The 26,057-nt window shown below is 39.1% G+C and overlaps 1 protein-coding gene across 1 annotated transcript in view; it reads right to left on the bottom strand.

Annotated features, from left to right (window-relative positions):
• SNX25 (sorting nexin 25) overlaps positions 1 to 26,057 on the bottom strand; it is an 83,290-nt gene that overhangs the window by 46,541 nt on the left and 10,692 nt on the right. The window contains exons 2-5 of the mRNA XM_039551455.1: positions 24,438 to 24,522; positions 15,871 to 16,087; positions 1,743 to 1,915; positions 669 to 855 (exon numbers count right to left, since the gene is read on the bottom strand). Coding sequence (XP_039407389.1) covers positions 669 to 855; positions 1,743 to 1,915; positions 15,871 to 16,087; positions 24,438 to 24,522 — 662 coding nt within the window. The remainder of the gene's footprint in view (positions 1 to 668; positions 856 to 1,742; positions 1,916 to 15,870; positions 16,088 to 24,437; positions 24,523 to 26,057) is intronic.

Here is a 26,057-nt window from a genome sequence, read left to right as displayed (position 1 = left end):
TTAGAAAACAGGAATATCAAACAAACTCATGATATGTAGGAGCTCAGTGATGTTTTTTCTGTTTTTAACAAAGTCTGTAGAGTACATTAACGTGGTTAAGTAGTATGCAATTAGGAAACATCTTTCTGCAACAGTCCAGGAAAACCTCTCATCCAGTGGTAAAACGTGTTGGAACTCAAACCCCTTCTTTCCATGCCACAGAATCACAGCAAGCTGTTCTGAATGCTCAGTGTCCCTAGGGTCACTATGGTTCATACTCAACAGACCACCATGGCCAGTCATAGTTCATAAAGATAATGAGAAGAAAACCATCCACACTAGTGGAAATTCAACATACTTTGTCTAGCTCCACTGAGGAAAGTTGCAAAGAAGAGTCCAGTATGCCTTTCATACATTTCAAGCATTTATCCCTTTCAACAGTACAGTCATCTCCAGAATACTACTAAGCAGAATTTTTATGCATTTTCTGCCACTGAGCTAAAATGCTGATTACATTAGAGATCTAACAAATGTTGTAGCTTATCATCCTTACTATCTCTGCTTCACCAAACAAAAAGAAATCTAAAATTAAGTTTAAAAAGAAAAATCACAATTCATTCATATCTTAGTAATGGGCTGGAAAAGAAACATGTTTAGTTTTAAATGAGCTACAGTGAAACATTAAATACCTCAGTTGTTTCAGAAACTCAATATCGGAGCTGCTGTTAATGAGCTTGATGAACTCCTCATAAGAAGGAGCATATGTGTAATCTTTCTTCTGATGCTCATTCATCTGTTCTCTATACTCCAGCTGGCTGAGTAGCATTCGGTTAATATAATCTGGATCACTCAGCAGTTCCACCACTGGTTTCAGTACTGGAGAGGAAAAGTATTTTAAAACAAAATCCTTATGTTGAAAAATAACTGCTGTCTTGCAAATGAAAACTGCAGATAAAAGGCAAAAATAAATATCCAAGTTTATAAAAATCAAAAAACCTGAAACCAGTCTTCTGGACTTTTAGTTCAGAAAGTCTAGTCAGTACATTTGAGATTGCATATACCTTCTTGATAAAACTGGGTGTTCTATTACACGAATTGATATACATTGACAAAGCTGAGCTCTATTTGGAAAATTCCAAGTGTTTTCATTCTTTATGCTGTGTGCTCTGAAGGCTATGACATTATGGCCAGTTTAAATGAAAATTGAAAGTAAACTGAATTGCGTAATATACTCGGGACTTCATAATTTCTGAATTTGACAGTGACATAAAAAACGTGTATTGTATTTATGTCAAAGTGTGGCTGATAAAAGGCAAAATAGAAAACCCTCAATTTAAAAAAACACACTGGATAAATCAAAGTGTAAAATAATTAATCAAATATGATATCATGATTCAGTTATAGGATCCACAGATTTAAGGATGTGTTTATGCATCTGAATGAAATATAAAGGGCCAGAATTATTCATATAATCATTATAAATAATGCCAAGGAAAGTTGCAACAGTATTCCTCTATGAAAAAATAGAGAATGCGAAAGGACAAATTGTGTTTTATCCTGAAATGTGATAAACAGCCTGGCATCAAGTCATGAGAGTTAAGTAAGTATATGCTTGATTTTGTGAATGTACTGTCTTATGGGCTATCACAGAAATTAAATTTTAGAATGTAAAAGCAGAGCATCAAGACTTACACATAATAAAGTTTGTAATTGCTAATATTGTACATGTACAAATGGTTAATCATCTCTGATCTTTGATCTACCTTTTGTTGCAAGTATTTCTGCAAGGACTATGCGCAAGCTGACAGACTGGACATCCTTTGAGGGTAGGAGACAATACACCAGAACTTGAGAACATTTTTGCAGGAATCTTACTTCTTCATCAGAGCTCCTCAAGCATGAGTGCAGTAAAAAAGGTCTTGGTAGATCTTCCTGCCTAGAAGGAGAAAAATAAAAAAAAGGAGAACTTACATACCACTTGTATCACAAGTCATCTATGTTCATCAGTTGCTAATTGACAAAATGCTGCAGCACGAGCACTGGGTGGGTGCTGTGCGCCACTGAATACGCACAGCAACATACTGATGGGTGAGTAAGCCCATGAAGCACATTGTGCTGTTTGCAGACTCCTCACAAACAAGTTTTCGGATGACAGCTCTAAAAGAAACAGGGAACAAATCTCCCTAACCTTGATTCTGTGCCCAATACTATCTAGTTTATCTCCTTGCAGGTGCCAATGGTTTTCTGGACTTCTCAGAACATTTGAAAGAACTCCTTAGTGCAGGTCACAGCTGTACCTTTTCACAAAAACAGCTGTAGGAGCAGAGCCAAGGTACCCTAGCAGTTCTTTTATGGCCACACGCCTGATGTGCTCCAACCCATTTGAACAACAAGGTGACCAAGCCAGTGGTTCCAGACAGACAGACACAGTGTCACTTGAGAGGCACCATAGTAATTTACAAAGGCAGCCAAGACTGGTCTTCAGTAGAAGGCTCGAAGGTACTAGAAAGGCTTGTATTTGTCACATCTCATACCAGTACCTCCTCCTATTTTCCGTAACATCTGCTTTCTTCCCTGAGCTGGAGGCTGCTATTCTGGCTAGGTTAGGCTGCTGTTCTAGTCAACTGACTGTTACCCACAGAGCTGCTCTAAGCCCATTGCCTCTGTATGTGGAAAAAGTGACTAAGAACTGTATACAGTCAACCAAAAGTTTTCAGTTAGACACCATTATACAGCCAATAGTGACAGGCAGTATTGTATAATAACTAATTTTTGCTAGTCAGTTCAGGAGGATGAAAATATGTTGGAACAGTAACAATAACTCTGATTTTGTCCTAATAATACAATAATTTGTATTAAGGTGACTAAAATTAGTTTTACAATTAGTTTTCAGAAAAACAAATGTGAAGATGACATTTGGGTTCGATTTGATGAACGCCTTTAACTCAATCACAAATCAAATGTTTTGTTTGCAAACATGGATCGTGAAGGGTGTTTCAATTGTTATAGATAAGACAAATTTCAAAACAAGTCCCTTGGAACAACTTGGAAGTAAACACTCTTTTCTGAAGAGCAGTGGTTTATGAAGATAACGTGTAATCTTCATTATCAAGCAGTCCAGGTGGTACAGCTGACAGCTCAGAAAGCTGTTTATCTTGTTCTGGTAGGATCTTTTCTCAGTGGCAGCTGAATACATAGTTATTTTCCTCAGTGCATTTCTACTCCTATTGCATACTCCAGACATATTCTGAAGCCTCCTCTATACCACGTCAAACATTCCCTGTCATGTTCTCCCCTAAAGGCATTCATTATTTATCCAAACCCAGACATGTCCCAGGCATATTACTGGCAGACAAAGTCTGGGTCATTTACCTACACCCACCTCTTATTGTGGAAGTAAAGTCTTCCAGACAGGCTTGTCCACTCAAAGTCAGCCAATTAGAAACATGGGAAGAAGCGTATGCAAAATGCTGGCAAACAGGATGACTCACAGTGAACATAGAATCATTAAGGTTGAAAAAGCCCTTTTAGATCATCAAGTCCAGCCATTAACGCAGCACTGCCAAGTCCACCAATAAACCACGTTCTTAAGTGCCACATTTACATGGATTTTTAACACTTACAGGGACAGTAATTTCATCACTTCCCTGGACAGCCTGTTCCAATGCTCGACCATCCTTTCAGAGAAGAAATTTTTCCTACCAATGTAAGCCTCTCTTGGCACAGCTTGAGGCCATTTCCTCTTATCCTGTTGCTTGTTACCTGGGACAGGAGACAGACCCCCCACCTGGCTACAACCTACTTTCAGGCAGCTGTAGAGAGCAGTAAGATCTCCCCTGAGCCTCCCCTTCTCCAGACTATACACCCCCAGCTCCCTCAACCACACCTCATAAGGCTTGTCCTCCAGACCCTTCCCCAGCTTTGTCGCCCTCCTCTGAACGTGCTCCAGCACTTCCCTGTCTTTCTTGCAGTGAAGGGCCCAAAACTAAACCCAGGATTCAAGATGCAGCCTCACCAGTGCCAAGCACAGGAATTATCACTTGAAATGATTCCTGTGTATTAACAACAATGATACAGAGTTAGAACTAAAAGCAAATGGTGACTGCTTTTTGGCCTGCGAACAAAGCCCATCTTTTTTGGACGCCTTATTTCCGGGATATCTTGCATAGTGATTAGATCAAGATATACTTTCATAGCATGTGCAAAGCATAAAACAGAGCCATAACGCACATAAAATTTCACTGAACTGAGATTAGCCATTTTCATCTTCTATATCTATCTACAAGTCTCCTGAGGAATGCCAGTCTGTTTGGGACTGCAAACACACTGGAGCATTAACTGTACCTATAGTATCACCCATGCAAGAGAAGTCTGTCTCCCTATTGTAAAAATTTATTCCCAGTCAAGAGCCAACACATACAGCTTTGCTGAGCTGGACCTATGCCAGGACACACAGTCAACAGAACACAAATGGAACAGAATAAACAGGTACATAGGCAAATAGTTGGTTCTTATCCTTCTAATTTGTCTAAGGTGTTCCTGCCTACAGGAATGCAAGTGGGGAGCAGAGTTGCCTACTCTCCAGTTTACAGGCTGTTTAAGAAAAGCTTCATTTTTTCCTGGAGTTATCTCCATTAATTAGGAAGATATGACTCTCTAGAACAGGTTTTCCTAGCCAAACTATATCTACCTGTGATCTAAAAAGCAAAAGGGAAGGGATTTATGAAAATAATAGAGAGACAAAGTCTTCAGGAAATTCAACTCTAACCAAGCCTTGCCTGTCAGTGCCAAACAGTTCTGTCAACAAATCCTGCAGTATTCATCACTGTTGGGCAAGAGACATAAAAGGAAGACTGAAAGCAGGAGAGGAAGCTTGGAGGGAAGCTTAACAGCTACAGAATAAATCAATATGAGTGATAAAACAGACAAGACAAAACATACTGGTTTATATCCTCCTTTGCATGTATACAGGAAGCATTACACTTCTATTTGTCTCAATATTACCATGACCAGCTTGCAGGGAAATACTGTGTGTCAACAAAAGATCTGGCCAGTAAACAGCAACCCTTTTAACCCAGGCTTCCCCTTCACTGATACACATTAAAAAAAAAAAAAAGAGCACTAAACAATCACAGAAGTATTACCACCACTGCTCAGCTACCCAACCATGTCTGTTTACTGCCTTGGAGCAGGAGCTAAGATGTCCTGATCAAGCATATTCTTAAGCCTTGATATAAAACCTAGATCTTCAACTCTGTGAGAATGTCACACTGTTCATTTTCCAGAGAGCAACAGGAAAAGCAGAAACTGAAGTGCAATCCACATACATGTACACAAAGCAGAGTGCTGCTACATCTCTCCAGTGTCAATAAAGATATTAAGCACTATTAAATAACCCAAATAGTAACATAGACATTATTTCTTTTCCTAATTCTGAACGTTTATTATTAGTACTGTGTGGTTGGATTCTCCAAACAATCCCTTAGTAATCACAGAAAACTCCGAACTAAAACTGCGTGCAGATATTTTTAGACAGAGCTTTAAAAGCCCAGTCAATTAGCCATAAATTCTGAGCACAACTGTGTGCAGTGAGCTAATAAATGTGGCACTCTAGGAAATAGATCCAAAACAGGTATGATAAAAACTCTATAAACCAGGCTCAATTAATCTGCTTTAGACAATACTCGAATAATGGCAAGTGGCAACTAAATTCATTTGTGCCTTTTTGTACAATTAAGACTGAAGTAATAGTGACAACAGTGGTCTATCAAGGTGCAGGTGACTTCAATGATTTAAAACAGTAGACAGAACACAGACTCTATAGAGCATGCTTTCAGGTCATATCCATCTTCATGCCCCATAAGCTACAAAGCCAGCCTTAACCTTGCCCAGATTCCTTTTCTGTAATTTTATGAAAAGCCTGCTCTGAATTTTTAACACTATCCAATACTGTTATATAATGTCAGAAAGCAAAGGAATTTCCTTCGGTTGCCCCTCAAAGCACTGGAAGATTAAGCAGCACAGTACAAATATAGATCCATAGATAGGGCCTGCCCAAGTGAATTCCTTTGTACCAGGTCTTTTCCAAGCTGTACTTTGGGAACAAACTGACACCTGCTGTAACTATCCTCTGCTCTGAGGCTGCTTTGTGCAATTACTGCCTGTGCATCCCACTGAATGTCATCAATGTTAAGACTTTACCCCTTACTGCTGTGAGCCTACAGTTCATCCAGCACTTTATAAAGGAAAGCGGAAAAGCAGATTTGCTGCGGTATTCCTGAAGAAAAACAGTTACAACACTACCAGGGTTCTAGAAATATCATTTCCTTCCCATAATATAACTAAGGAACTCTGAGCCAATATCAACAACTTTTTAACAACAATACTTCATTTCTCAGGAATGCAGGTCCTATGGCCATTCCATAAGACTGGACTATCACCTGGGCTTCCACGTTTCCCAATACAGCGACCACATGGAAATCTCTTTTTTTCCCTGAGAATCTACTCTAGATATCCATATTTTTGACTAGGACCATCTAATAACTGTCTATATTATAAAGACTCATTATAGTCAGAAGTATTAAGACTTGGTATTTGTGGTGGGATGTATGCTCCTGACGCAAAGCATCTTTGACAAACATAAGTCAGTTTGCTTTGAAATTGGGAAGTAAGCAAATTATACACACACACACCTCCCTCTACCCCTAAAAAAAAAAACCAAACCAAAACCCCCATGCCCACCAGAAAAAACAGCCAACCAACAAAAATCACAAACAAACAAACAAAAAAAAAAAAAAAAAAAAAAACAAACCAAGTAAAAAATTAACAACTCCTCTACAGGAAATTACTTAAGGCATAGATAGATAGATAACAAAGTGTTCCCTTCAGCCTTGCTATTTCTTTATTTAGTCTTTCAAGAGACTGTCTTGCAGAGCTACATTTAAGTCTCAATCAGTACAATTGTGAGCTGAAGTGCACATGCAACTCTAAATAAGTGGCATCAGTATATTCAACATTCACCATGCATTTTCATAAAACTGATTCTGCAAACTACCAGAACCACAGGCAGGCTGCATCTCTTCACCTATATCACCCTCAGAGCTCTAAGCTTCCTGACAATGCAGCAAAGTAAAAACTGCTTGATCTATTTGAATTTTCTAAGAAATAAAAGAAATAAGAATTTACACCTTTACAAGCCAGTATAACAAATATACCAGTGTAGTGGTTTGGTCCAAAATACTCATTACTGTTTATCTGCTGTGAGATAAGAATTAGGAGAAATGCAAAGCAGGCACCAAACTTGAAAGAATATAAAGAAGTTTATTAACAGACCTAAAAGAAGAAAAAAAAATTATACCACCTTCAGAACTCTCCTCCTCCCCCCACCTTCCTCCCTTCTCCCACTGACAATGTTCAAAGACAACCCTTAAGATGTTCAGTCTGTTTACCACTTCCATAATAACCTTGTTCAGTCCATTTAGAAAGAGAAGTCTCTTCTTGCTCATGCTATGAAAACATTATCACAACGAGACAGCCGCCCACTTCCAAATATTGTTCAGTCCATTCAGGAAGAGGAGTCTCTCTGCCTGCGTGTGAGTCCTTTCCCCCGACTTGCAGCTTTTCCCACAACTGCGTTCGAGGGTCCACTCTTGAAGATTTTTGGGGTACAATTTTAAGGTTGAGCCGTTCAGAAACAAAAACAGAGGCCCTTCTCCTTCCCTGGGAGCAAAGGGTCTTCATCATCTTCATCGTTAGGACTATCTCTGGGAGCATCTCTAGGGACTGAGGTTTTCTCCTTTCCCGTTCGGAGCAAAAGTCCTCATCTGGTCCATCTCTCCCTGTCCAAACTTCTCATGAAATTACAGCTGCGTCAGCATCTGCCTATCTCAGCGCAGGTGCTTCTGCTCACGAGCTGAACGCTCCACCCCCCAGATCTTCATGGAATTACAACAGGATACTCTGATATATCATAGCTTCACAACAGAATTTCAGCTTTAAGCATCTCCTCTCTCTCTTCCCTCAGGTTTTCAGCTCTTCACAGCAGTAAAAGGGTTAATCTCACCTTGGCCTTGCAGCTTTGCAGCTGGAATGTTGAATTTTTCTTATCGAAGTGGAGAGGGGGGAGAGCCGAGCCGCTCCGGCTGCCCACGGCAAGGCAGTGGGGGGGGCGTTCCATGGCTGGAACAGGTCCATGGCTTCAGGATGGCCGTGGCCCGGCCCGGCCTGGCCCAGCGCTGGAAACGAGAGAGAGCTTGGAGGGGGAGTTTGCCTATTCTTAAATGTGGATCACAGAGGTGATCACAACTTTAAGTGGCTTAGAGAATTGTCCATATTCAAACTGGCCAGCTGATAGGTTCTATCAGTTCCCAGAGAAAACTGTAAGCACCCCTTAGCAAGGACGTCCCTTCCGGGACTAGGCTTGCTAACCTATGACAACCAGAAAAATGTATCTACTTTAAACAAACCAACCAACCAACCATAAACCCCAGAAAGCACAACAAAAAATACGAACAGTGGACAAAGCCAAACCCAAAATTTTCACAGCTGTCATTTTATCAAGATATATCAGGAAGTTTTATAAATCATTTCAACTAATGTTTACTGTGCATAAAACCTGTCATTTATACATGCCACAGTTACCTCTTTCAGGAAAAAGCATTTGACATGTCATATTAGTAACAGAGGTGAAGAACTTATGAATGGCTTCCCAACTGTGGCATGACCACATTAGCACCAGGATGTCCTAATGCTTACTACGGTGTCATGGTCATACTCAATCATTAGCAGGAAAGCCAAACTTCCCACACTGAAGCTTGAAAACAAATGGTGAGCTTTAGACCTGATACTACCCATGGGTTGATTTTAATAACATATTCAGGTCTTGGCTTTTCACGACTATTTTGCTCTCAGCACTTTCATACAGCTGTTCCCATTGCAACAAATCTCTACAGCTTCATACTAATCCCCTTGATACACCTTTCCAGAGGCTGTGGTAACCAACTCTTGGTGTTTCTGGCAAATGGAATTTTAAAAGAAAAACAAGACCTGTGGGAGGTGTTTAGCTGCTATCCAGACAACTTGGATGCACCTATGGAATTAACCAAGTCAAATCTCAAGTGTTAAAACTCCCTTTGTATCAGTCTGCTCTTGATCAGTTTGTGGGGGCAGCACCTTTTATTTTTACTACCTTATCACAATACACGCTGTAATCACAAAAAATGGAAGTTATATGTCCTATACATGCCAAGGTATTCACCTGGGCCAAGAAAGTTATTTTCTCTCCTTGCCCTGTCTGTAATACATAGAAAACAAAAGGAACATTATCAAAACATGTATGATACAAACTTTAATCCCCCCAACTGCATATCATAGTGGCCACTCAAACAGCAATTTCCCCACAACACCTCCCCCTGACACTTTCCAAGAGCATTGAGCTCTTAAGTATAGGTTCTGAATCAACATCAGTAGCAGCCTGCAGACCCCAAGCATTCATGTTGCTAAGTTGTAACTTATGCTGCAAGTGTGGGGACAAACACACATAAAAACACTTCAGCATATCCCATCAGATATTGTGTAGCAGTCAACTTGCCAGAAGCAGCCTGCCATACCACATATTCATGTGTGCAGAAACCAATTCTTCCTCTGTCTTTGGGGTCAAAGGTGCCCCAGCTGTAGGTTAAAGACAGAGAACACTCAAAACCAAAAGATAAAGGGAGAAAAAAATTAAAATACTACTAATAATTATAATAAAATCGATGACACTTGACCTCTTCTTGCTGGGGTTTGTTCAAAGAGCACTGCTTCTCAGGGGGTTCAAGACACAAGGATCAACTATCTTCAAATCCCACTTGCCTACTCTGCTGGTTTTGTCTGGGGTAATTTTCTTCTCAATGGTATGGGGCTATATTTTGGATTTGGGCTGAACACAGGTTGATAATATAGAGATGGTTTTGCTATTGCTGAGCAGTGCTTGAACATCATCAAGACACTTTTCTGCTTCTTGAATCACCCCACTGCTGGGGTTGCTCAAGGAGTTGGAAAAAGACACAGCTGGGACAGGTGACCCCAGCTGACCAAAGGCATATTCCAGACCCTCTGGGATCATGCTCAGTGTGTAAACTGGGGGAAGGAAGAGGAAGGGGGACAGGTTTGGAGTGATGGTGTTTGTCTTCCCAAGTCACTATTACATGTGATGGGGCCCTGCTCTCCTAGACATGGCTGAACACCTCCCTGCCCATGGAAAGTGGTGAATTAATTACTTGTTTTGCTCTGTGTGCAGCTTTTGCTTTACCTATTAAACTGTCTTTATCTCAGCCCATGAGTTTTCTCACTTTTAACCTGCAAGTTCTTGCACTTACTTTTCCAGATGTCTTCAGAGCCTGCTGGTGGGGCAGTGAGCAGTTTGTGTGGGGCTGTTGCTGGCTGAAGTTAAACCATGATATCTGCTTACTGAATGCAGGCAAATCTTATTTTGCCTGTGCTGCACCCAGCAAAAAACAGGGTTTTATTTATCAAATATTAACAGTTCTGTAAATATTTAGGGCAATTATTCTTAGCCCACAATAAGGGCAAGGGAACTCACTCTTCCTTTCACGGGGACAGCTTCACAGAAAAAGACTTACTATTTGTCTACACCTTGCTTAAGTCCTTCCAGTACTCACTGAACATTCATCCAGAAGAATAGTTGCTTCTAGCTTTTAACAAACATATCATGCTACCAGAGGGAGACTACATTCCTAGGATCAGATAATTCCAGCCCCCAGGAAGTACACTGCCACCACAGACTACACTGCACCTACATACCATGACCATTTCCATCATTGTACACCACCTTACTCAGCTTACACTCCATCCTTGGTTACATAAAATGGCATTGCCAGCATTCAGCTTGCTTATATTCTTCTTAAAGTCACCAAAGAAAGACTCTTGAACAAGATACAAAGGAATGAAGGAGTAAAAGATGCTATGAAACATGAATGGCTGAATATTAACCTCTTTACCCTTGCAGGATGCACTTGGCTAATCCTGTTATAAATGCATTCCTGATCCTGTACATATAGGAAAAGAGCAGCAGCTTCTAAAAATAAATCCAGGTCTGACTTTTCCTCCGTATCTCAAATTCATAAACTACCTAATGCTGGACTTGGAGAATTATCATATTCTGTTTCTATACACCAACTAGTACTAGAAATTAAATTGTTTCCTATCTAAATTATTCAAAATACCACAAATTTTCTAACTGAAAAGTGACAGTTTCCTTTGAAACCCCAACTGAACCTCAAAGTACACCCCAGTGGCACATATAAGATGAAAAAATTGGGAGCTGTCTTGCCTGCAGCTTGTATTGCTCTATGTCAATCCAGACAGTTCTGCCCATGGCTAGAAGTGTCTCTGCCCTTATTTCACTCAGCAGATGTGTGTGGCATGCACAGGAAAGACAGCTGCTGTTAAAGAGAGCCAGGGGAGAGAATAAAGAAAGGGGAAACAGATCTAACACGACAAGGATCCTTTTTCCCAATACCCTGTCTCCAACCAGCCAGCAGGGAAGTGGCCTCTCCTCTTATTACAGAATCATAGAATGGTTTGGGTTGGAAGAGGCTTAAAGATCATCTAGTTCCAACCCCATGCCAAGGGCAGGGACACCTTCCACTAGACCAGATTGCTCGAAGTCCCATCCAACCTGGCCTTGACCCAGGGAGAGGCCAGGTTGCTTTGAAGGGAGATATGGTCTCTTCCCAGCACTTTTCTTCATCTCTGGCCTCTGCTGGTTATTTACCTTGAGCTGTTTATTACTAAGTGGATTTTTGAGATGGTTAAGATAAGCCAGAGGGAAAGCAGGAGCAAAGGAAAGGACTGCAGCACCCTTCCTCATTCTGAAGGGTCTCAGTCTAATTTCATCCCTTCGGTCATCCCAGTTAATCACAGATTGAAGTTAGTCAGTAAGAGAAGAGAAGTAAAGAAACTTGTGTGTCCAACATGCACCTGGGTCACAAAACACACAAACTTCACTCTGAAAAAACAAGACATCTGTCCTCCTGGGCATGGATGGTTTCTTTCTGCTACGTTAGTGGGTTATCTGTTATCATATAGGAAAACCAAGACAAAGTGGCTCAGGTGGCACCCCTTCCAGACACAGTATTAGAGGTATTTAAAACTACAAAGGCTGCCACACAAAAGACAAAATGCCCTTTGCCGTCATGTTGCAGTCTAAACTCAGTGGCGGAAACGAGACAGAGCGCTCCAAGAGCTATCACAACAGGAAAGATACCTCACTCTAATTACAGCCTCTGTTCCACTATATTTGTCATCCAAAACTAACTGCATCCATTATGAGATACAGAGGGAAATGTGAATGCCATAATTTTATGACTGTCTTTAAAACACTAACAGAACGCAAAGTAGATCAAGAAGATCTGCATTCCCTACCTTAGGAAGACGAATTTTTTGTGTTTGAACTGTGGCAATCATGATTCAACCCAGTAGACAGCCAAAGAGCGCACACACTTTCACTCACTCCTTTGCCCTCCCCACAGTGGAATGAGGGAGACAATCAGAAAAAAAATGTAAAACTCCTGACTTTGGAGTGACCTAATTGCAGCCTTCAGGTACCTGAAGGGTGCCAACAAGAAAGGTGAGGAGATACCCTCTGCAAGAGCCTGTAGTGACAGGGCAAGGGGCAATGGCTTCAAACTGCAAGAGAGTAGGTTTAGATTAGATATTAGGAAGAAATTCTTCCCAGTGAGGGTGGTGAGGCACTGGAACAGGTTTCCCAGACAAGTTGTGGATGCCTCATCCCTGGAACTATTCAAGGCCAGACTGGATAGGGCATTGAGAAATCTGGTCTAATGAAAGGCATCCCTGCCCATAGCATGGGTTTGGAACTAGATGACCTTTAAGGTCTCTTCCAACCCAAGCCATTCTATGACTTGAGACAAAGAGAGCTTAATAGAACAGAAAAGGCAGGGAAAACAATAATAATAATAGAATATATAAAAAAAAGTGATGCACAATGCAAATGCTCAACATCTGCTGGCTGATGTCCAGCCAGCTCCCAAGCAGCCTCTCTCAGACAGCTTTTCTCCTAATTGATGTACTCAACATGACACTATACGGTATGGAATATCCCGTTGGCCAGCTTGGGTCTGTTGTCCTGGCTATGTAACCGCCCAGCTTCTTGCATTGCCCACCCCCTCAGCCTCCTCACTGGCAGGGAAGTATGAGAAGCTGAAGTCCTTGACCTAGCATAACACTGCTTAGGAACAGCTAGAACACTAGAGTTATAAACATTGTTCTCAACCTAAATCCAAAATACAGCACTGTACCAACTACTAGGAAGAAAATTAACTCTATCCCAGTTGAAAACCAGGACATCAATATAGAAAATAATTGAAGGCTTCCAAGTTATAAGTGACATACTTTTTAGTTCTCGGTCTATAGCTTAAAATGTCAGCAGGTTCTAGCACAGTAAACTCCATAGCAGTAGGCAATTTGTACAAAACTCAAGTCACTGTTACAACTCCAAATTCTCTAAAATAGAAAACCCTATCAGAGTATTTGCTGTGCTTTCAGGTTTATTATGTGCATGCTCACATCACTCAGCAGCACAAATTCCATCTGAGCATATGAGCACAATGTCACCCTTCTGCTGACTTTGCAATAGCCTGTACATAGGATTTAAGCTTTCTCTCCATCTGCTAAGAAATGGTGAGCCCTGTGCAATTTCCATACAGCTCCCCAGACTTTTTCAGCAAGTTTGGATGAGCAGCATGAAGATATTCTAGTGCTTTAGAACTTGCGTCATGCAGCATCATGTTGCTGATCTGTCACACACATTAAAACCAGACCTTTCTCCTGGTGAATTCACAGCCTTGCAGTCTGCAAAAAACAGTCAATGAGTCCAGTCCCAGCCTCTATAAATCGTTCAGTTAGAGCTGTTGGGTTGATTTGTTTGCTTTTTTTTTTATAACCCACTATATTACACTATTAAAATGCCCTAGGGTATATCACCGTGTCCCGCAGCCATAGGGAGGAGGAGAGAAGATCCAGCAGGCAGGAATTGTGCAGCAGATTGATTTATTTAATTATTTTACAAACTCTTTTATAGACTTTTTTCTTCATAGTCTAATTGGACAAGGACAAGGATCAGCCACCCCTTTGGGGTGATTGGCTAAAATCCTAAAACATCCATTGTCAAAATATTTTTCTACTGTACCATAAACAAGACTTTTAAAGGTTGCAGGTATTTCATTGTTTACAGAACTCCATTACTATCTTCTGTGAGAGAGAAAAGTCTCTCACAGACTTAGAAAATAGCAAGAAAATCCTTGCTAGCAGCATTTTTGTATCCACATTACACTAATTCTTGACAGGACTTTTTTCATTCCCATGTTAATGCAGTCTGTCTTATCCAGAGCTAAGGTGCGTTTACTGCTTCCAAGTGAAAAAGTTAACTGGAAAATAACCAAGAGAATTTATTTTAGTTCTACACAGTGGAAATAACAATCCAACAAAGACCAGGTGAAGTGGTCATAATTCTCAGCAGATAAGAAACCCCATCAACAATCAACATTAATAATACTTAATAATTCTGCAATTCTAGATCTTACATCCCCAGCTTTAAACAGAAAAACATTGAGTTAAAAAAAACCCAAAAGCAAACAACTAAAAGGAAAATTCCTCTTTCTCATTCTTTAACTGTTCAAATGAAATTCTTTCCAAAAGCAAGCACTTATTGTGATAAAGGATAAGTGCAAGCATGATACTTACAAATTAAGGAGCACACTTAAGAGTTTTACCTAACCAAGAGATTTCTACCTCATTCCAGAGCTAATAGAAACTAATATCTAGAACCCACTGCAAGATCTACTGCAAAGTACATACACCTTAATTTCTTGTTTTCTTGAATGTAACCACCCTTTAGTGTATTTTCTCTTTATTTTTTCTATCCAGTAGCTTACATAAAAAATTAGCTAGGATCTACCACAAATACATTAACCATATCTTCTAATCCAGAACAGAAAGAAGTGTCAATGGTAACAGATCGGTCTCTGACAGAACACAATTGTCCTTTTTTGTCTGAAGGGGTGTCAAAAATACATGGATCTAACTGTAGGCAAAACAACTTCACAGAATAAAATGTGCAGTCTAAATCTGAATGACCAAAGCATATTCCAATTAGAATAACTAAAGTTCAGGTAAGCGCAGATATAAGACCAAATCTGTGCACAATTGGACAAATTATGCATTCAAATGTGGGAACTGCATAGGCTAAGAGATCCCATTTGCAATTACAATTTGGGTGAAAATCCAGCGTTCAGTGGAAAGCTGGCTTTTCAAGTGGACAAAGAGATCCTTGCTAAAGAGGAAATTCATGAAATTAGCACGACAACTTAAGCAGAGAAAGAAAATACAGCCAACAATTTTTCCAGTAGAAAAATCTTGTTACTGCAGGACAGGCCACCTACAGAAATCATAAGGCTTTGCCTCCCAGGGCTAGAAGAAGTGGAAAACTCTATGGAATTAATCCTGGTGCTATTCTGGGAAAGGTGCAAATAACCATCTTCTTGTCTGTTGACCACACTGACAGCGGCCCTTCTTTCCCTTGCACGTTCACACTACTTTGCAGGAACTGCTCACACAGCCCACCTCCTTCAGTGAACAAAGGATTCACAGATTAAACTGAAACAGCAGTGAATCCAAACTCTCAGAAAAAGGAGTCCAAGTGTTTCCTTACAGACGTCCTGAAGCCTGCTTGATCTCTAAAACTGGTAATGAGCTTGAACTATTTTATCAGTTTCCTACAAAAGCATACAGTCTTCATCACTTTGATTTAGCACATCCGAAAGTAAAGAGAGAAGCAGAAAATTCCAATGAAGTGCAGGGGTTTTTTACCTGGCATTGGCTCCTTTAAGGTCACAGAAGTGCGAGAGTAAAGCTTTCACTACATCATTGCAGACAACTTTAACTACATCAATGTGGCTCAGCCTCTGTCGCAGCTGCTTGGCAATCTCCCAAAAGTCTTCAGATAGCAGCTGGTACAGCTGCCCCTCATCTCTGCTGAGTTGCCCATACCAGGACAGGATGTAATCTCTATAGCTGTAGTCAAACACTGAAAGGAAAAACAAAACAATAAGTAACAAAAACTGCAAAAGGACAAGGCACACCAAGACAGGTAAAATGTAATCCTCCACCCTTCTCAAAAACTGTATGGGTAATAGGTTTCACATCTACTTCTTGCCAAAGAACATAAGGTTGGCAAGGTTACAGCAATCTGCACCTAACAGGTTACTGCAGGTCACTTTGCAAAGCAAAGCCTTTAAGTGGATTTGCTCAGACAGTTAGGTTACCAGCTACACACAAACCTCAGACTAATACCTGTCTCTCAGCAGTGGCTTTGGTTATATGAACTACCATATAATCTGACTGTGTCTAAAATGTTGCAGACTGAAGCCAGCCTTCTTTACGTAGGAACTTAATAGTCTCCATTCCAAAGTCATGGCTAAAAAGGGGAGGTGGTTAAGATTTTTGGATTTCCAAAGACATATACAACACTGAACACCACCACAGAAAGTACATTATAGGATCAGAAGAGCTAAGAGAGAACAAGTGAATTAGCGAGACCACATGAACTTCAAAAATGACAAAGCATTCCAAACCATACTGACAGGCAATAACCAATATTACTGTAATTGCAAATCCCATGGCAACACTATCTTCTACCATTCTGACTTTCCTTTTTGACATTTGACATCACCAGTTTTACTGATGTTTCACTCCAGCAAATGTCCCTGGAGGCCTAAGAGGGAGCAGGAGGTGTTCAGGGAGAACAGGTGAACTATTTAACAGTTGCAACAAGATGGGGGAAGAGCTGGGGTTGTAACAGTCAATTTGCATCCACCAGAGGGATAACAAAAAGGGGGAAATAAAGTCATGTGCCTGGTAATTTGAGCAGCTTCTTTACTAAACATCCTGGTTTCAAACTTTCATATCAAAAGTCCATCTCATTTGTCAGTGTAAGCCCATGGTGCAAAGTAATCATAAGACTCCACTATTTCTTACCTTCCACTTTGAAAGAAGTTGTTTGCTTGGCAGTTTAGTAAATTATGAAAATCTCCCCGGCACTGGCAACACTGAGCTAATAACATATTAATAGGACAACATCTTAAATTAAATATTTTCACTTGCCTTTCAGGCAAAACTAGCAAACCTCAACCAACATCACCTTGATAAAAACATTTCCAGAGAAATGGCTAAAATTGATAAAAGTTTCTAATCAAATGCTTTATAAACTAGCTTCCTCAAGTTTATAAAGAAAGAAAATGAGTCACTTCAATGAATATGCTGGAATGTGCAGTTAAAAGCCTTTTGCTAAGACATTTCAAGACTTTTTAACTAATAATTCAGAAAAAAAATTCACAGTTCAGTAAACAAATACATAACAGGTTTGAAGTTTGGGGTTTTTTTCTAATCTAGGAGAGGAAAAAGTTTGCAGAGCCATATAGCAGGATAGGAATTTCCAAAATACTTTCCTGAAACAGATGAAATATTTCAGTGAAAACTCTCACCCACTAATACTACAGTGATGAAAACATTTATAAAAAGTAGTAGTCTTCTGATAAGCAAGCAGAAGAATAATCTCTGTTGCAAGATCTGAAACACTGTGGAAAACTGATCACAGCACAGATTCTTCCTTTTCATCTAATCCATAAGAGACCAATAATTTCTCAAGTGCAGCTGCAACACACTGCATTGTGGTATTTTTTTAATCAGCATCACTGGCAAATAGTGACTTTTTCAGATTTTCTTACAGACACCCTCTCTGTCCTTTGCAAGGGTGCAAAGTAGCTATTTCTTCAGCATCTTTTGCCCAAGAAGACAAGCCACGGTATGGAGTGGTGGCTCCTACAGAAGTCTGTTCAACAGAACTCTACAAAGCAAGAGCAAAAGAGCATGACTTGTATTCCGATCTCTTAAGGATATATTCTCTTTCAGAGAAAATCTATTCCTAATGACCATTAATTTATAACTATTTTTAAGCAACTCCACTCCAAAATGAGCTCAGTTTCCAGCACACTACGTAATACATTCTTTTTGATTCCCTTTAGCCACTCATGAATTCTGTCACATTCAATGTGAAAGAACCACAAAATCTATTGGCAATATCAAACTAGAGACAAAAGATCATCAATCATCACCAAAAATCAACCATGCAATTATGAAATATTTCACTTGTGTCTAACTCTCCCAGTTAGATACTTTCAACACCTTAAAAGGATTACACAGCTTTAAACCATATTTTCCTGCACCCGTGTTTTATAACTCTCTTACTTTACATGTCTTCTGTAGTTTCCTTGTCACTTAACCTCATTGACCTTCCTGCATCACAACAGTGCTGTTCTCTATAAATTTCAGGGTTCTTTAGAGCCCAGGATGTATCTCCAAGTGAGCAATGAGACCGCTTTTAAACAATTAATAAAATTTAAAAAGGACACCAGCCACAGACGCTAACAGCAGCCAGTTTAAGACTGGGTAGGACACTGCCATGTGTCATCCTGGCCATGGTGCACAGCTGCTGCTTTAGCTTCACGCCCATGGATGCAGCTGGTGCCATTTGAGCACCCTAAAGAAATACAGGAAACAAATGTAACAATTTTATAGAGAGAACTTTTCTCCTTTCAGAGGAGAAATCTGCTCGTGCATCTATTCTCATTATTTTTATACTACATGTTCTCTAAAACATTGAAAACAACAGTCAGAAGACAAGGAAGGAATAAAAAAACAAGCAGAACACATTCAGCACAGAACCTTACTCCCACTAACGCATCCACTACAAACATAAAACAAATTTCTTCTGATCAAATCAAATGCAGTGACCACAATGAATCTGGTGCAAAACTGTAGAAACTTCTACTGGGTTTTCTAAATTAGTTCAGAAGATCCAAGGCCCAAGTTACTACAATGTAATGAAATGCCATTCCCACGTGAAATTGAAGTTGAGCCTGTTCAACTACTCTCTTTAAATACTGTAAACTAGAAGAGTGTTGAGAGTAGAAAGCCAGAAGCTTGTGTGGAGGTTTAGTGAGGACACCCCTCTAGACTCTTCCTTCATTCCTACTCCTACACATGTCCTACAGTAACTGCTATCCCTTTTTCCACATTCATTCATTCAGAGGCTCAGTGGCACCACCAGGGTCTGCAGGTCAGACTAGCTTCAAATCTACAATTTGCAGAGCTTCACACTAAAGAGTTTTTATATTGCTAAGATTCATTACCCAACTTTATTAAAAATAACAAAAATATGAAGAACAAGGATTAAATGCCTATTCTTTTTCTCAAAACAATATTAAAAAACAGAACATAAATATTCTATGCAAATGAAGACACAGACTTCCATGTTTCAGCAGGAAGTAACTGTCCTTTCCTGAAAGCACTGGAGAAGCCAGAACGACTACATTAATTTATAGTCAAATCCAAAACTCTCCTGTGACTGTATGAGCAAATGAAGAAAAGGTATAGCTACAACACTAGCTTGAGTTATTCTAGAGCAGCGAGCACTGCAATCAGTAAAACAGAAATACAAGGCTATATGAATTGTGTCAGGATCCTGCGTGAGGAAACCACCGTCAAAAAGCCAAGAATCATTACCAGAATTCCGTACTACTACAACACTAGATTTAACATGCATGATGGGGTTATAATAAGCTATACTTTTATAAAAATACTTTCAATAAGAAATTAACAGATAAAGATGACAGACTATACCACAGCTAAGTTCCTGTCAAAGTACTGTTCCAGAGAAGTAAAAGTTAACTGCTTACTTGCTTCTTATAACCACTACCTTTTCCCCCTGCCAAAAGCCAATTCAGACAAAAAAACCCCAAACAACAAAAAATAATAACAACAAAAACCTGAAAGAAAATTTTAAACCCCTATATTAAAGGTGGGTTTACAATTACTAATAAAATTACTAATAAATACTCTGAATATTCACTTTTATAATTTCCAAAACATTAACATTTAAATTGAAAGAAATGAAGGTCATTATTCACTTTTTATATTTTAGATTTCATTATATTTTAGCTATACATGTTAAGAAGATGAGGTTTTGTGCTTAATATTATCTTTACTGAAGTTTCTCATGGCCACTAAACCTTTACTTAGACCATGGTGTAAAAGGCCGACAAAATGATGTCTAAATGCCAACATTTCAGTGACTGTGAACTAGCAATAGTGGTTTAAAGATTTCAGTGCTCTTCTAAAGTTTGTGTTTGGAAAACCACTAGGATTTCTTGGTTTACTTGCATATTCAGATTCTATGAAACTGCCAGGTTTAGCAGGCTAGATGTTATCATTGTGCATAGATGGACAGGCCCTGTACAAAATGAATTCCTGACAGTCTCCCAATTCCCCAATCTTTGGTTCACTTTCATTAAAATTTTCCTGGCATTTGTGTCTTTACTGGTTTTTTTATGCAGAAAAAACCCCATGAAAATATATAAACAATAGAGAAAAAAAATGTATTAAAAAATATCTAGGAAGTGTAGTAAAATAAAAAAGTCAGAGAAATTTATGTTCAAATAATTTTCCACATGCACCCTTTGCAAGAGTTCTTAGCTTTAAGTGTTAGAATCCCAATGGCAGAGAGGACATAAATTCAAACTGGTTTGCTCATACTGTGGACCAAAAAAAATTTCTTGAAAGCTGTTTTCTAAACAAGCAAACAAACAAACAACTTCCCCCCCCCAAAAAAAACAAAATCAAAAAATATAGCCCCAGCTTTTCAAATAGAAAGCAGCAGGAGTTACTACAATTTTTTTTTCTAAATGTCAACATGTACATTTTAAATTGGGAAATGAGACATTTTTTCCCAATCTTTCTGTAAAGGGAAGTACAATCTTACATCCCTAACAGAGTTAGATCCTAAGGGATCAACACAGACAGGCTGATCCATAGAAAGAATCTAATTAAATTCCCAAAATATTTCCAACAAGATCACCTCAAGGCAGGGTTGAAGGAAGATAACCCACTACAAAAAAAGAGATGGCTCTCTGGCATGAAATATTTTAAGATCTACGAAACAGGTGAATTTTCACAGCAGAGCAATTTCACCAGTAGACTTCTGCTGGGATTTGAGCTATGACCTGTGCTATTTTAGTTACTCATAAATGACCCAGTGAAGCAGCTAAGTGATATGAAGACCATTCTTCTTGGCACTACTAAAACTGTAGAGACAAAGACTGTGAAGAATGACAAAAAGACCACAGGATTTGCAGCAATAAAAATGGAAAATTAAATTCCTTTCCTGGGAGGCCAGCTACCCCCACAGGAGATCAATCTACTGACAGCTGCAGCCTCAGCCCAAGCAGTACATGCTGTGCAAAGCAGCCCAAGTGTGACTGGGCACAGCCTCTCTCAGGAGACATCTTACCACACCACCATGTGTGGATGGAATTCAGACATGCAACAGGTAGCGCTAAAGAGTATTTGTAAAAGTGGCTTGTCTTTTCTTTGTGTAAGAAAAAGGAAGGTCAAACAAAAATCAATCTATCAAGAGAAAGCATGAAAAGTAGTGAAAAACCATATTTCAGAGTTAGTTACTCAAGTACTTCCAGCTGAAAAGGAGACTTGGGGCTGACAACTAAAGGCCTTTTCTTTCTGCTATATTCAACAAGGAAAATATCTTCATAACCTTACACTTGTTCTGATTTTGAGCACTTAGATTTCATAAAACACAACATACCGTAGCAGGGCTAATTCACAGCTTTCCTCCACCTTTTATCTACAGCTAAGGCAAGTATGCTATAATTAATAATGAAGCAGCACTCTAAAGCACCAACCTGTTACACAACTCTGCTCCTAATGGAAAATAGCAAAGACGTTTAGGGCGGAGCTGTAAACCAGAATATACCAAGGTTCCCTCTTGGTGGTGTTTAGTGTGAGGCACATTGTATAAGCATGATTCCCAACAACTTTATTACATGGGCTGTGGTGATACAAGAATCTATATAAGACACAGGCAACCAGTATCAGCCACTGACCATGACAGGAGAACTATCTAAACATCTAATAGTTATTGAAATAAGACTGATGTTTGAAACAGAAACACGCATGATTCCTTTAGTTAAACCAAGGATATGACTGCTATCTATCCTTCCAACTACATTAACAGACTATGATGAGAACATCAGGAAAAATGCAATAAAGCCAAGTGGCAGCTTGAAGTGACATAGAACCTCAGGTCAGCCATACTAAACTCAGAGCGAAAAGTCCACGCAGACTGGCAATAACACCAGCAAAAACATGGCATGACCGACAGTCAACAGGCAGTTCTGGAGGGGTGCAAGGTAGTTAGCAATTAACAGTAAACCCCAGGCAAACTTAATTACACAACAATGAAAAACAGCTGAAGAAATCAGAATCAACCAAAGGGCTGTCTCTTCACACCCAGCAACAGCATTTCTGAAATCAGATGACATTGGTTTTCCCAAAAATGTAATCCATGCATCTCTAAGGTAAAGTAAAATATGTTAAAACAAAAAAAAAACAAACAAAAAACCCACAAAACCAAACAACAACAAAACCAAAACCAACAAACAAAAAAACAACCAAAACCACAAAAACCCCCACACCCCAAAACTCTATTGACTGTGATAATCTGACAACACCTACTCTTAAACCTCAAGAGGCACTAGGAGTCTGAACTGGTCCCCAAGATTAAAACCTCTTGACAACTGAAAGTCTCCTAGCTAAATGAATAAGGCTTTCTAAAGCATTTTGTTGAGTAGCACGTTACATCTAGACAGCAAAAACTTGTCCAAAATTCCTGGAATTTATAAATACTTTACTCCTAATCAGTCCAAGATTGGAAACACAAATACAGATGGTATTTTTTATATCACTAGTAATAAAGTTTTATTGAGCCACAAACCTTTGGAAAAAACCCAAACAAAACCATTCACATCAAGACAACTACAAATTTCAGAACTGTCACAGGCAAGAAGTCCTGTCTATTTTCATAGAGATTGATCATTTTGTGCTCATAAAAAAGAAACTATTGCTTTTGGGATTGCATTCAGTATCTCAAACTTAAGATGACTCAGTCACCTTTCAAACCCAAAACACTTTGTACGGTAGAGCAAAAAGTACACTCTCATCTTTGTCAACTGCAAAACAGAGAAGTTGGCCGCATCACTTAGGCCTGGAAGAAATAAAACGAAATCTGACAAGTTTGCTCTCCAAAATTCAGTGTGAGAATGGAGGGTAAAAGCTACTCCAAAAAAAAAAAAAATAGTTGAAAGGCGTGTGAGCTGTCACAGCATAAGGCACTTAACTCTGAAAAATGAATCATTTAAGTATTAGTAACTTTCTTTCAGCCTTACTGAGCAGGGATGGCCTCCTGCATCCAACTGAATGATCTGTGGGATAAACACTTTAAATGAAGACAGCTCCCACATTTTTACAGAAACAAGTTACTCCTACATGCAAGTAACAGGAGGGAAGAGTAACACAACTATCTTTCCCTCGACATTCCACAATGCCTGTTTTCTGTCCCCAGACAACCCCACTACCTCAAATTCTGTGATTATGTCAAAGTTTTCAAATTCCATGGCAGGTTATCCAAAAGATAAAATACACATATGAGACAACACAGCAAACAGGTTTTTTGTGCTTGTTTCTACACATAATGTTTAGACTGTACTATCCTTTTCACATTAACAAGAATCCCCTAATCTGACTGATTCCAGTTGAAAATGCTCCCTAAGAATAAATTACAATTATGTTGTAATAGTTCACCTTCAGAAAAGATGACATAGGTAGGTAAAGTGTTCTAATTTTATATTTTTGCTACATATCCTGGTAAAAGCTATTCATAAAAATAACTTTGAAAACATAACACATACCAAGTTGTCATAAAACAACCAACCTGTTTAAACCAATGATAATTTTCATAGATACCCTCCATTTACAAAAAAGATTGGAAAAAGTTCTGCAAAGAAATCTTAAAGGAAAAAGTATTCAAAATTAGATAAAATATTTACAAAAGGTTGATAGACTGTATCATCCAGAAATACAAATGTTGATTTTAGATTCAGTTTTAATGGCAAGAATTGCACTAAATGGGAAGACTGTATGAAAGAGTCCAGAGGATTCCTCAAGTCAGGAAAACCCAGTCAAGAATATTTTAAGTGTTATCCCTTTGCTTTATGCACAAGTTTAAAGGACTGTATTTCAATGTATTTCTGTAAAAAAATAGGCATTAAAATGACAATATATCAGTTGAATTGCAAAAAACAACATCACATTACTTACTACAGTGGATTTCTTGAGAAGACTAAGACCTTGCCATTTCATATCATGGAAGAAACCAGGGACATACTGTAAAGTCTTGGAATATTGTGCAGTTATGGTTTGCTAAAAAGGACAGGAGATATTCAGACTCTAATGCACCTGAAACTCACCTTCTTTCAGTGCTTTATCCATATTGTGAGAAATAACCACTCTTCTTGATTGAATTGAATCATGAGAGCTTCCAGACCAATTACTCTGAAATTCAAATAGAAAATACATCATATGAGGAAGGAATAACCCAAAAGTTACAGAAGGAATAACTGGAATTCAAGGCAACGGTACTGTATCATTTGGTCTTTACACAAATATTGCCAGCCCATGTGGTTAAAACAGGAGTGTCAATTGTCTGTGAGGTTATTATACATTGTTCACTAAGCACATATTAACACTTGTGTATCGTACATTGTACAGCTTGCAAAATTATCTTAGGTTTTTTTGGTAGAGGGGAGCTGCATTTACTTGCAAGTCAATGCACTGAGAATAGGACATGCATGTAACAAAACAACTGGAACCCTTTTATGCAGTATTTTCACAGCAAATAAAGTATTTTTATAGCTTACTGTGACAATGGACTTAATTTACCCTCATAAACTACTTTTAAAACAAAAGAGAAGCCTTTAGATCTCCTACAGCAATTTTGGTTCACATTCTTTTGGGCTTCTTTCTTCAAAGACACTTCTGGCTCTCTGCATTTTAAGCTGCTGTCCTATACAAATATTTGTCTATATTGGAGTATTCACTCCCACAGTGTCCAAACAGGTGGGCGGATGGAGAAACATTTTTCAGAGTATAGACAAAGAGCAGTGACTAATGATGTATTTATATAGAAAGGAGTATAATTCAAAACAGAAATAGAAACTCTCCCCACTGTCAATCAGCTTGGAGCTCACTCTCCTTCGTAAGGAGAGAGCACTTCAGAAACGTCCCGATCCCTCCAACATTCACCACACATAGAATAAGAAAGAAGTATAAACTTAAAGTAAAAACAGTTTTAATGTTCTTAAATATACTGTTATTTCAGCCAATTTGCAGGCTAATATTCTGTATTTTGGTTTAATGTTTTGCTTCTACTTCAGATACATGCATGTAGAGTCTAACAAAGTTCATCTAATAGGACTCAGATAAGGGAGTCTAAGCACTACTTTTATCAGCAAAATAAAGCTTTTCAGGCTTGCTCACACCTAAAACACACCAACGTGGCAGGTACTATCCATGCCTTGAGTGCCCTCCTGCCCACTGCTGATTTGTTCCACCTTTTCGGTGAGTATGGCAACACCCCTTAGACTTCTTCCAGTCGCTATTCGGAGACCATGACTGTGGTCTTTCAGCTGATTTCTTCCCTTCTTGACAACACTGTCAATGGCAGGAGCAGCAAGACCTCAGCACATTTGCCTCCATTTGCAGTCCCCCCTCACTATCAAAACTGTAGTTAATGAGGTGTAAGAACAGAGTATTTAGTGAACTGCTATAGGTTTCCAAGCACATTTTGACCTGAACACTGGCAAAGGCTTCAGCCATACCCATCTAAACAGCAAGAGAAAGTATTTTTGCTCTTTGTAAGGACACCTAACAGTATTTGTAAGGCTCCAATACATCATCTCTGGCTGCTAATGTTATCACACTTCCTCAACACAAAGCTGTGTTAACAACAGTCACACAACTACTTCAGGATTCTTCTGCTTTATTTGCAGCAGGCAACTGCATGATTTAAAAATTTAAAAAGAGAGGAG

This window comes from Corvus cornix, chromosome 4, assembly GCF_000738735.6.
Source record: "Corvus cornix cornix isolate S_Up_H32 chromosome 4, ASM73873v5, whole genome shotgun sequence".
NCBI lineage: Eukaryota > Metazoa > Chordata > Aves > Passeriformes > Corvidae > Corvus > Corvus cornix.
The sequence above is the reverse complement of the archived record's forward strand: the minus strand, read 5'-3'. Positions and strand labels throughout refer to the sequence as shown.